General features: G+C 41.7%; 1 protein-coding gene across 2 annotated transcripts in view; it reads left to right on the top strand.

Moving 5' to 3' along the window:
* Positions 1-12,751, top strand: part of USP6NL (USP6 N-terminal like) — a 128,073-nt gene that overhangs the window by 95,934 nt on the left and 19,388 nt on the right. The window contains exons 7-10 of one of the 2 annotated variants that reach the window (XM_084783988.1): positions 1,113-1,220; positions 7,143-7,252; positions 9,630-9,678; positions 10,422-10,542. In XM_084783988.1, coding sequence (XP_084640114.1) covers positions 1,113-1,220; positions 7,143-7,252; positions 9,630-9,678; positions 10,422-10,542 — 388 coding nt within the window. Of the gene's footprint in view, positions 1-1,092; positions 1,221-7,142; positions 7,253-9,629; positions 9,679-10,421; positions 10,543-12,751 lie in introns of both variants that reach the window. The other variant, XM_084783989.1, reaches the window with a different exon arrangement.

The following is a 12,751-nucleotide window of genomic DNA, read 5'->3' as shown; positions in this document are numbered from 1 at the left end:
TTTTCGGAGTTTCAGAGCTGAAGCGTCCATGAGGGCCATGTTGCCTGTGTCCTCACGGTGATGGCTTGCCTCCAGTGATGGGGGCTTTGTATACTTCCGTGTTCCCTTGTAGGTGTGAGATGCACGTTTGCATTACAGCCATCACAGGGGTGCCATAGAAAACAGCTAACAGTGCTTTGGTGATTGAAAGAGCAAGAGATGGAAAATGTACTGCTGTTCGTCAAGAAACTATACTTTGATGTAGTGCCTAATGTTTTACAAACATGCATATGATAATTGACAAGATGAAAGGAAAAATGTGTAGCCATAGCAAGCCAACTGTGTAAGTCGTCAACATGGTCACCCCTCAGCATCTGAGCGGTCTGGCTTTAGAACACTGTGGAGGCCAAGTCCACAGATACACTAGTCCTTCATAGCCTACGCTGTAGTGCTCGGCATCTGTCATCTCCAGGCCAAAGTGTGCACTAGTGTCAAGTAGACAGTGATGACAAGAAAGAAGACTGAGGCATTTGTTAAACAGTTTTTCCTCAATAATTTTGACCTGTGATTAAGTCTAAAGATACAGAACCCTGACTCTGGAGGGCCGTTTAAGAAAAGGGATAAAGGGTAAGGTAGGCAGTTGAGGTTACTGAGGTCTGAGCGTGGGCTGCAGGGAGATGATGGTAGGAAAGAGGCTAGACAACGCTCTCTGAACCCCAGGAGGATGCTTTTGGCGCCAGGCCACTTTCTGCTATTTGACTCACCTTCTAGCTGTAGAGGGGAGGGCGGTGTATAGTAAGGAAATGTGTCAGTAAGATGGTTACAGTTTACCTGCCGGCTCTGCTCTTGTGACTCCAAAGGACAATTGTGTAATAGCCAAGCGTTCTGATTTACCAAGTGTTCTGGACATTGGTGTTTGTTTGTTTTCCTGTTTTCTTTTGGTAGTTCTTTTCCTTCAGTGATTATGTTACCCTTTTAGGATCTAAAAAAACAGAAGTGACAGAATCTAATTGTATTGACTAGTTAAAAATTTATAAATTAGTGGTCATGAGTGCCTGAAAAAAAACCTGACAAATATCCAGTGGGTTAATGTCACTTTGTAACCTTTTCCAGTTTCCTTTTCTTTTAACCAGTTTCATAGACGAATTTACAAAGGAATTCCACTGCAGCTCCGAGGTGAAGTATGGGCTCTTCTTCTTGAGATCCCCAAAATGAAAGAAGAAACAAGAGACCTTTATAGTGTGAGTATCTAAACTACCACTTTGAAGTTAAAGTGCAAAAAAATTAATTCTTCATTTCTAAGGTGATATGATATTCTCCCATGACATGATACTGTAGTGCAGCCAGGTTCCACTGAGATCTTGATGCTTACTGTTTTGTTAGTTAGTGCCAGTCTACGCAGATCTTAAATGAAAGTGTCATCGTATCAGCCAGTATCGTCAGACCCTGGTAGTGATCCATTAGTGCCGAGGTGTGGCGATAAGGAAAACTGGCTTACACTCGGTTGTTCTAGTAGTAAGGAGACTTGGATCGTGTTAGAGTTTATGCGGCATGTAAAAGCAGAACTTCCTTCTCCATTTCCTAGCACCGCCTGCAGATGGTTGCTCAGTGGGGCTGAGTAAAGAAAAGACTGTTCCCAAGACTGCTTGGTCTCTCCATCTTATTATTTATGAATTAAAAGGTTAAACCTCTGGCTGAGTGATGAACGCTTTCTTTAAATTGCATAATTATTAAATATACATCCTTATCATTTCAGCCATACTCTGTCTCAACCTCAGTTTATGTTAACTTTCAAAAAGAATAAGAACTTTACATTTTAAATTCTTAGATCCATAGGTCTTAAAGTATGTTCCTTAGAAAATGTATTTAAGTAGAATGAATTAAAACAGAACATATGGGGGGAAAGAAAAATCAGTTTAAGCCCAGCCAGTTGTAGAAGCACTTTAGTGTCTTCAGATATTTTTCTTTTCCATGTATGAACTCAGATGAAAGCTTGTCAAATGAAAGACACTAACTAGCAGTCTAAAAGTTACTAGGTTTATGAGAATACAGGTTTTCACACAGGCAGTGAGTTTGTGTTTCAGAGTATTAGGGTTTGAAATTAGTTTAGACTACAAATAAGATATTTGTTATTAGTATCAAAGTTTTAGAGCCCTTGTTCAAAATGAAGTATGCCTGAGCGAACACACGTACACAGCTTAACTCCAGTGTGCCTGGCAGACAGTAGGTGCTCAGTATCTGTTTAAGGAATTAACATAGAAAATAGCGAGAGTACAAAGTACTTTTATCTGTGTACTGTCTTCATTTCCAGGGCTGCTAGAGCCAAGAGGTGTAAACTGGGTGACTAAAACCCACAGCAGTCTATTCTGTCCCAGTTCTGGAGGTAGAGTTCAGAAGTTAGTGTAGCTACAGGACGGGGCTGCTTGCCAATGCTGCAGGGAAGGCAGGCTCCTTCTCGACCTTCTGCCAGCTTCTGGTGGATGCCCAGAATGTGTTTCTTGGCTTGTGGATCTGTGGCTTCTTCTCTGCCTCTTTAGTCAGGTGTCACACGTGTCTGTGTGTCTCTTACCTGATAAGGATGCCCGCCATTGGCCTTAAGTTTTATTGGAATGTACTGTGGTCTTACCTGAATTTAATGGTGTCTTCAAAGTCTGTTTCCAAATAAGGCCACATGCACGAGTTTTGGGTAGACATAAGCTTTGGGGATACTCTTCAACCTAATACATTATATTTTGTGGGGTTTTTCCCTATATAAAGCTATCCTATGACCAGTTAATGTAAAATAGTGGTTTAATAAATCTAGTAACAACAAAACACAAGTGAGCATTACAGCTCCTAGGCTTCTTATTCAGCTCAATACCTTCAGACGTTACCGTTACTATTTAATTCCCCTCATGCCAGCATTTAATCACGTCTTCTTTTCCTGGCCCTCTACAAGAGTGCCTTATGCTTCTGTCTGCAGACCACTATGAACTGGTTCTTCCTCCTTTAATCTACCAGTGTGTTGTCACATGGAGTCTGTGTGCTATGTGCATACAGCCCTTTAGGGTCGCCGGAGGACACGTGTTTCCGTTTCCGGAGCAGAGCTCTGTTTGGTGTTAGGCAACACAGAGGGCAATGTGCAGAACTGCTGCTCTCTGTGAGGAGATGAGACTGGATGGAGGGATTTGCATTCTGGGTAGTGCCTGACATATAGACAACAAAACAGAAATCTTGACTGACTTGAAAAGAAAAATAACAAAAGGAAATAGCTTCCATTGTTCACGGAGTCTTGGTGGACCAGAAGGCGGGAGAGAGAAAAGGGCAGCCCTTTCAAGGCTCTTTGGAGCCCTTCCTGACCCCCTCTCCACCTGGGATCTGGTTGGTTTTAATCTGAAGCATCGTATTACTGCCCTTTAAAAACATCTTCCTCTTTCACCTTGAGGAGAGTTGACCCTGCTTGAGTACGTTATGGACGCTGTCAGAGAGCTCTACGGGAATTACCTTACTTAATTCTTGCTGTTGTGCACAGGCAGGTTTTACTACTGCTTTCCGTATAACTATCATTTCCATGGTACAGACAAGGAACCTGAGTTAGTGCTCACCCAGGGTAAGCACAGAAGAAACAGGATTTAAAATCTAGTCGGCTTTGGTTCTGCGCCAGGGTTTCCCCTTTCCGTTTAATTATATCACGTTCGTATCTGTCTGTGCTGTATTTAGCAGCATGTCTTAAAATGGCAGAAGGTCTATCCACCAAAGTTAGAAAATCTCCATGGCATGAGCCTGGCTCAGGGTTCTGGGAGGAACCCACAGAGACACAGGGGGTCTTTGACCTCACTGCCTTCCGCTCTATCACTTCCTTGGCTCATAGACTCATAGGTCTCTTTATTTAGTGAAAACATTCATTAATGAACCACTGTGACTATAGACCACAGTCTCTGGTGACATGGGTGTGCTCATTTCCTTTCCTTGTATGTGTAAGGGCCATGGGCAGGGGGCGGCTGCATTTGTTTCACTGCATCTTGGACATTAGCTTGTAAACATTGAAGACATGAATAATATTTCTGCCCTATAAATTTTCACCTGCTTACCTAGGCTTTGCTTCTTGTATGGTTTTCATGTCTTTGAGAAAGCCCATATTATAGATATGTTTGGGTCTTCTTTTTCTCTGGCTAGATTTTATCTTAAGACATTTTTTTATCATGTCTTAGACATTTTCTTCCTTTGTTTGACATCTCACTTTTTACCAGGAGGCCTTTAGAATAAGAGAGGACTCTGAACTGGACCATTTCCTTAACAATAAAACCAAATATATACAGATAACTATTTATCCGTCTTTAGAACTCGCAAACATACTGTGGCTGTTCATGTTTTTATTGGAGTATTTTGTAGTGCTGAGGTTAAAACTTGGGGCCTTATATCTTTTCTCATATATATATATATATATATATATATATTAATTATACTCTAATATATATAATGTTCTCTTATATGTATTAAAGAACTGTTATTCCACTGGGCCATTCTCTCCAACCCATTCTTGTACTTTAAAACGCTGCAGAAGGTCTCACTTGAAAACACACTAATACCACTTAACATGTATATGCATATGTGGCAGCTCCATGTATATTCTAGACATCCACATGGCCTTTATTCCACTTTTTTCCTTCTCAACTTAGGGGTTAAAGTTAATGTTTTATATGTATTTATTGGAGTTGCTTTTAGTGAAAATATTTATCACTAGTATCTGATGAATGAGACCATATGACTGTGTGTCTAGATGGTTATTTATACTTAAACCTGGATAAGGACTAGTTGTAAAGTTTAGTCATCTTCTAGGTTAAACATGGGCAATGAAAACAGTCACAATTTAGCTTCCTTTGCCCTGAAAGGAGAATGCCACCAGACTGACAGCAGAGGTTTTAAAAAGATGAACCTATAAGGAATAAGAAAATGGAAGAAATAACATGTGTCAGAGTTTGGATCGTAGAGTGCAGACAGGTATGTAGTAAGCACAGTACATCTGAGGGAGCCGAGTCCTCTGCTGGCAGCAGGAAACTGGAGAACCCACAGCATGTGTATCTCAAGTGTCCACAAGAGTTAGTAACTGTCACTTGCAGGTACCCCTGAAAGTAAAGGTGAAGCTAAACACTGAAGTGGTTGAAAGTCTGTGGGAGAAGTAGTCAGAGCCCCAGGTCTCCCCTCTGTCCGGGCCTAGGGCTGTGGGTCTCTGCTAGGAGAAGCAGTCAGAGTCCCAGACCCAGGGCTATGGGTCTTTCTCACTGGGAGAAGGTGAAACAGCAGGTGTCTTGGCTGTGCGGGAGTGTAATGCCCCAGGCTTCAAAAAGTTTGCTTTTACCCAAGAACACCAGCAGTCAAATGCCCATGGTCCCAGAGGAGCTGGGAAGAGATTCTCAGGGGTATGTGGCCAGTACAAGAAAATAAACCCAAAGACCGAGAGTTCCAGTGGCCACACTCAGTCACTGGAGACTGGGCGAGTGTGAGTGACAGCTCCCCTGCCACTCTATAGTGACATCACTGTTCTGAAGCCCCATCCAGGCGCACATAATTTTGTTTAATGTTTTACTTTCAAGTAAAAGCAGATAACAAAATATTAGTAGTCATTTGCAGAAAGGGACTTATATTGGAGACAAGTAAAAACAAGTAGAATAATAAACTTGTAAGGATCAGATTATAGAATAAGAAGAAAACTTAAAAGATTATTGTTAATATCTTCAGAGACATGAAATCAATATATTACATCCATAAAACAAGTATAGGAAGCTATAAAATGGAGCATTCTGTAACAGCAATGATCTTAAGAATATAAAAAAATATAATAGAAATGAAAAACTTAATTGAAAATAACAATTGAAGAAATTTTTCAGAAAATAAAATTTAAAGGCATAGATATGAACACTAATAGAGAAAAATCAAGGAAATGAGCTGATTGCTTAGAGGACCCCACACTGTAATAACCAAGCTCCAGAAAGAAAATGGAATCAGGGCAGGGAGGAGGAGGGAACTGACAGAATTAGGAATTATTAAGGACAGTTTTGCAGAGAGGAGAAATGAGTTTATAAGATTGAAAGTGCCCGAGACTGTGGATGAAAACAGACCCAATCAAGTAAAGAAACAGGCAACTTCCAAACGTGGAGAGTGCTCTCACCAACTCGTAGAGAGGAGAAGATTCACATAAAGAGGAAGAATTCCAGTGGCAGCATAGGAGGCCAAAAACAAACCAAACAAACAAAAAACGGTAAAGCAGTGCCTCTTAGCAAAAGTATTTTCAATCTAGAATTCTCAAGCAGCTTCCACAGTCATCTGAAAGAGTAAGTCTCCAGATAGACAAGATTCCCACACCTTTACCTTGCGCGTGCCCGCATGCCCGCATGCCCGTTCTCAGTGACTGTTGGAGGATGTGGTCCTCCACGGCCAGGCCATATGTATATCAAGAAAGGGGAGACAGCAAACCCAGGAGTCAGGGACCCACTCTCAGGGCAAAGCTAAGGAAACTGCAGCAGGTGGTGAAGGAAGCCCTAGGACCAAAGGCAGTAGCCTTGCAGACAAGCCCCCAAGCAGAAGCAGGTCGGGCAGCCTGTGGGAAACAGTGGCAGGCAGATCTCTGTGAGTTCAAGACCAGCCTTGTCTGTGTAGTGAGTTCCAGGACTGCCGAGGCTACGTAGTGAGACCCTCCCTCACAAAACCAAAAGACAAGAAGAAAAGAAATTGGTTGGTGTTTTCTGGGTTATCCGGAGAAGTCTGCAGCATCGTCCAGACTTGGTTCCCTACAAGAATGTAGAAAGTGAAGCCTCACTAACTCCAAGGAAAGAAAACACTCAGCCAGAGAGAAAAAGAATGCCTCACGGAGTGTGTGGCTCAGCCGTCCTAGTCCTGCAAAACCCTGGGAGTTCCCTGCCCTAAATCTTCCCTACCATGCAAGAGAAAGGAAGGGAGAGGGGGTGGGTGGGTGGGGCTCTGGGCAGAGTAGATGGGGCATGAAGGAAAAGAAAGTTTCCTTTGAAATCTTTTTATATTGTCTAGGTCTTTCTTAGGCCCAGCCTCTGCCAATAAATAAATGAAGAAAGTTTTTAAAAGAAAATTATTTTATTATCTATCCTAGACCTTCCAGCAAGTAGTTTTCATGAAAATATGTTTTCTTTCCCTCTTTTTTTTTTCTTCAGAAACTAAAACACAGAGCACGGGGTTGTTCACCTGATATCAGACAAATAGACCTTGATGTGAACCGCACGTTTAGGAACCATATTATGTTTAGAGACAGATACGGTGTGAAGTAAGTAAAGCTGAGTATTATTAACTGTGAATAGCATGTGTAAATGGCCTTTATTAGAGTCTTTATGGTACAGTGTGCTGTTAGAATGTCTTGGCTGGGCTGTAATCTTCCTTTAGATCCTTAAGGGTTTTGCAGATCATTTGAGACCACGTTGACTGAAACTGGAGTCTAATTTAATTTAACATTTTAAAACATTGACATAGTAATGCTGTAAAACTGGTAAGGAATCATTTTATGGTCTTAAAAGTGAAAAATATTTTGTGGACATTAGGGAGGCGGAGCAAGAGGATTGCAAGTTTGAGGCAATTTATAGAAGTGAGAGCTTGCATGTGTTTGAGAACTGTTAGTAATGAGTTTACCTCTTCTTAATTGTGACCTCCTGAATTCGTGGAACTTGAAAAAACTGAATTAATGATAAATTAATGAATGGAGTACAGCAGAGCATTTGTGTTTACTACAGGTGGGCCTGCCATCCCTGTGCCCATGGATGGAGGCAAGGGTCATCTTGCTGGCTTCTGTATCTTCCAGTGTTTAGCCAGCAAAGCAGAAACTGTAGGGGATATATCGTACGGTTGGCTTGACCAGGAAGGCAGGTTAGAGGCACGCAGTTCAGTCAGCTTGGATTGCCTCAGATAATTTCCCCACCTCAGATTCAACAGACGTGAATTTAATCACATGTAAAACACTTCACGGCAGCACGTAGGTCAGTGCTTGAATGGAGAAGGAATTGTAGCCTCGCTGCTGACTGTGGTAGCTGACCATTGCAGCCTGTCCTCATCGACTTGCTGCTCACACGCATCTTGTTAAACCATTCTGGTTTCTGTGTGAGGCCATAACCAGTTTATACATCTGTCTAGCATGATGCAACTGTTTTGCTTACAGCTGAGGGCACATTAACTCCTTGGCCACAGTGGATTCCACGCCCTTTGTTGATAGTTATCCTTAAATACTGTAGTATAGAGTTACCTGTTAATACTTCCAATGTATGATGGTAAGAGAAAGAAGATAATAATAAATTGACATTTACACCACAATATAAGGCAGAAATGCTAGTAATTTTTACAGTTAGCCCTATGACTGGCCATGTGCCATGGTATTTATAAATATTTTATTTCATTGCCAATCCCTCAGCAAGTACCTCAGCTGTGTGGCAGGACTCGGGCTTTCATTCCTGAAAAATCTGGACCATTTCCAGTCTCCTTAAATGATATGTAACTAGTTTTCCATAGCTTTCATTACATGCATACTCTTTGTATGTGCATAGTACATATTAAGAAATATCCTAAATATTCTACTTTATTCCAGATGTGATTTCTTTGTGTCCTTAGGCAGTAGCATCAGCTTCCCTCCCAGTACTCAGGATCATGTCATCCTAACCAGTGTAGACACTGTTGAGCCCAAAGGTGACATAAGGAACCCAAAGCAGCTGGTTGGTGCTTTCACTTCCAGCTTGATGGAATCCTTGCTATGTCTCCCAATGGGCTTATTCCTCTTGTTTGTTTGTTTTGTTTTTAGATAGGGTCTCACTGTATATAGCCCAAGATGACTTAGAACTTGTAACCCTGCCCGGGCTCCTGAGTGCTGGGGTACAGATGTACACCGCCAGAGCACTAGAAGTATGATGTCTGAGGCAGCAAAGATGGAAGTGGCAAAACCTGCAGCAGGGAGTTGTTAGGAGTAAAGTGAGTGCAGCCCTCCTGCTCTCCTTGGTCGGATGGCATTGGAGGCTGTTCAGCTTCCGGGGAAATGTCTGCTGAGGCTGCCCCTTCCTGTACCTAGCTACTACTGTAAGAGTCTTCAAGAGGCATCCACATTCCCTTTTCACCAGTGGCTTCATAGTAAGGAGCCGAAGGAAGGAAGCAGTGACCTAAGGGGGCTGGCTCAGCGATGCCTTGGTGCTTCCCATAGGATAATTTAGTTTCAAATTTAAACTGTTGAGAAATCAGGTTCAAAAATTTGAACTTAGGATACTTTAAGAAAAATGCAATAGTAATTTTATCTGGATTGTTTATTTGTTTTTAGTCAACCCATTTTTGTTGTTGTTGTTTTGGATTTTTGAGACAAGGTCTTTCTGTGTAGCCTTGGCTGTCCTGAAACTCCCTCTGTAGACCAGGCTGGCTTCAGAGTCACAGAGATCCACCTGCCCCTGGCAGCCCCACCCCCCCACCCCACCCCCCACCTACACACACACACACACACACACACACACACACACACACACACACACACACACGCCGCCGAGTACTGGGATTAAGACATGTACCACCAGCAGCCAGCTAGTCAACCTGCTTTTTAAGTTTGTAATTGTAAAAGTTTTAACTAAATTGAGCAAGAAAACCAAGTAAATTATGCTTAATGTAAATTTCTATTTGTCTAGGCAACAATCCTTATTCCACGTTCTTGCTGCATATTCTATCTATAACACGGTAAGTTGGAGTGGGCATGCCTAGTTCTTTGACTTGCAGTCTAAGTAACTAAAGATTCTTTTTGGCACTCTACCTAACAAGGTGCTTGTGGGCTCATCTCTTGATGTCCAGTGGCCTACACAGTCCCTTAGCTCTAGTGTATTTATAGCTCCAATGTCAACCCCAGAACCCTAGAGCTGATTTGGAAGTAGAAAAACCTAGATGTAGAAGCCAGCAAGCTTCACACTTTCTCTCTTATGGATTGTTTTGTTTTGTTACATTGTTTTTGCTTTGGTTTTCTTTTTAAGCAAGTAAGAGTAGGCATGGCTGGGTAAGAGAAGGAAGGAGCAGTGGCCTGGTGGCCTGCTGACTAATTTACTCCTGGTAGGTAGTGTTCTAACATCCTAGTTTATCACCTGTGGGAGCTCTATGAAGACTAAATTACAACTAAGCCTTATAGCTCCAGAAACATTGAGGTGAAAAGGCATGAAACTGAGAATTTGGGAAGACTTTGCCAGTGTCTGAGAACTGAGTGTTGTTACTGCTCTCCACAGACTGTATTACAGCATCAAGCACAAAGCTTGTTGAGGTCCCCCACACCTGTTTACTCCTGCGCACGGCCTTACTGTTGTATAGTGTGCACCCCATGCTGTAGAGATTGCAGCAGGTACCTCTGGAGTTGGCATTTCATGGATTAACCTTTCTCACGTGCATGTTCATGCAGTTCAGCCTTACAGTCCCTGTCTGCTCTCACTGTTCCTTAGGAAGTCGGCTACTGTCAGGGGATGAGCCAGATCACAGCCCTGCTCCTTATGTACATGAACGAGGAAGACGCCTTCTGGGCCCTGGTTAAGCTCTTCTCGGGCCCCAAACATGCCATGCATGGTAAGAAAGCCTTATATGAACATAAATGAGCAAGGGGAAAGCAAGCCAAAGCCAAGGCAAAGGTGCCTGGTGAGCTAGGCACAGCAGATGCCGATCCCTTATTTATTTAACCAGTCAGTAGTTACTACTAATTCTTGGGGTTTTAAAAATTAGTAAACTTTTCTATTTACATTGAGTTTTCTTTGTCTTTCTCCAAAATATATTTCTGGTATTTTAGAATTCTTTTCTTGTTTGCCCTCAGTCAAAAGAAATTAATTTAGATTTGGAAGAACTTAGGAAAAATCTATATTAAGAAAAATAAAAGGTAACCTTTTTGGCCATACACTTATTGTTTTAATGAAATGGTGTTTTTCACTGGATGTTTTGATACATGGCTTTGTCTTAGAAGATTAATCAGATACTTAGGTATTTAAAGAAAAAATGTGGGGCTGGAGAGATAGCTCAGAGGTTAAGAACACTGACTGTTCTTCCAGAGGTCCTGAGTTCAATTCCCAGCAACCACATGGTGGCTCACAACCATCTATAACGTGATTTGATTCCCTCTTCTGACATGCGGGCAGAGCAGTGTATATATAATAATAAAATATTAAATCTTTTTAAAAAAAAAGAAAAATGTGTAGTAACTAACTAGTTTTATATTTCAGGTGTGACTTTTAGTTCTTTGAGACATGCAATTCATTCCATTTTAAGGAAAAGGCTAATAACATGATTTGAGCTCTTGACTATTTAGTATTTCACAAGACACATTTTTTGTTTGTTTGTTTTCAAATTGGAAGATTAAGTAATGGTATTTTCCTTACATTTGCCAAGAAAATGCACACAAAAAGAGTTTTCACTTTGCAGCTTGTCTTAGGAGTGAGAGTGATATTTGTTCACATAATGCAGAATTAGGGGCTGTTTTGTTTCTGGTGCCGTCTACATGGTAATAGCAGATTTAAGACAGCTTGAATAGCTGAGGACCTCACTCAGTGGTAGGACCCTGGTGTCACGCCCAGCCCAGGTAAACAGGCAGCATTGGCTACTCTAAGAATGGCCTGCTTATGTTCACTTGGTGAGCATTTATGCTCAGTACAGTGGGGAGCCTATCAGGGAGAATGCTCATTTAAATATTTCAAAGTTAGGACCTCCATAGTCGGATTACATAGGAAATCGGACAGCTAACTGTACGAAGGGTGTGTCTACGCGCGTGCTTTTGTCTTGCTGTCCATGTTCCTCACTAGTTACTTTACAAAATGTCTGCATGATATCTTATGCTGGGCACCTTGAGTGCCTTGAATGGACCCGGGAAGTGAGGTACACTGTTGGATCAAGTTGTTGTTAAAAGACATCTTAGCCAGGTGCGGTGGCTCACACCTGTAGTCCCAGCACTCAGAGAAGCAGAGGCAGGCACATCTCCATGAGTTCAAGGCCAGCCTGGTCTACAAAGTGAGTCCAGGACAGCTGGAGCTACACAGAGAAACCCTGTCTTGAAAAGAAAAATAGGGAAAAAAGAAAAAAAAAAAAAAAAGAAAGACATTTTGACAAAAAGAGCTCATCTCTATCTGGGGTCTTTCATGGCCTCTGGTGTGTGGGTGCTGCCAAGCCATCTTGGAATAGTGTGAGTCTTTCCAGCTTCCGTACTAGGTTAATTGGCTGCTGATATTTTCATCTGATTTTTAAAAATGGTGTTTTCTTTTAAACCTTTGCTGCCTTGGCTTCACCAGTCACTGTTACCAGCTTGATCTTTAAACAGTGTTAATTGTACAATCCTACCATTTGTTCTTACAGTGTCGTTTAGGCCATTTTTATGGGTGACTTTGTATTTGAGACCTGTGCAGTTTGTGACTAGAGCCACCTTTGTTCTTCATCTTTTCTGTGTGAAAGGATATCCCTTGTAAGTGTATGGAGTCAGGTGAACTGGGCGGAGACAGATCTAAAGTACCGAGCCCAGGATGTCACTGCAAAGTGAAGAAATGCTAGATAATTGTGGCATGTTTAAGCTGTTCATACTGAAGTGCATTGACTTTTTAAAAATCAGATTTTTCTTGAAATTTTTCTATCTTCCATTTCTATCAAATTGACCATGAAAGTGGCTCCGATAGAGAGAGAAAGATTTTTAAATAAAATCATTTTACTGTAAAAACTATTATTAAGTGGAGGTCAGAGTCTTTGGAAACAACACACGTCTTCAAAACTGAAAACAAATTGTAAATGCAGTGTCTTGAAGGTG

The sequence above is a fragment of the Acomys minous genome, assembly GCF_964271855.1.
Source record: "Acomys minous genome assembly, chromosome: 5".
Lineage (NCBI taxonomy): Eukaryota > Metazoa > Chordata > Mammalia > Rodentia > Muridae > Acomys > Acomys minous.
The sequence above is the reverse complement of the archived record's forward strand: the minus strand, read 5'-3'. Positions and strand labels throughout refer to the sequence as shown.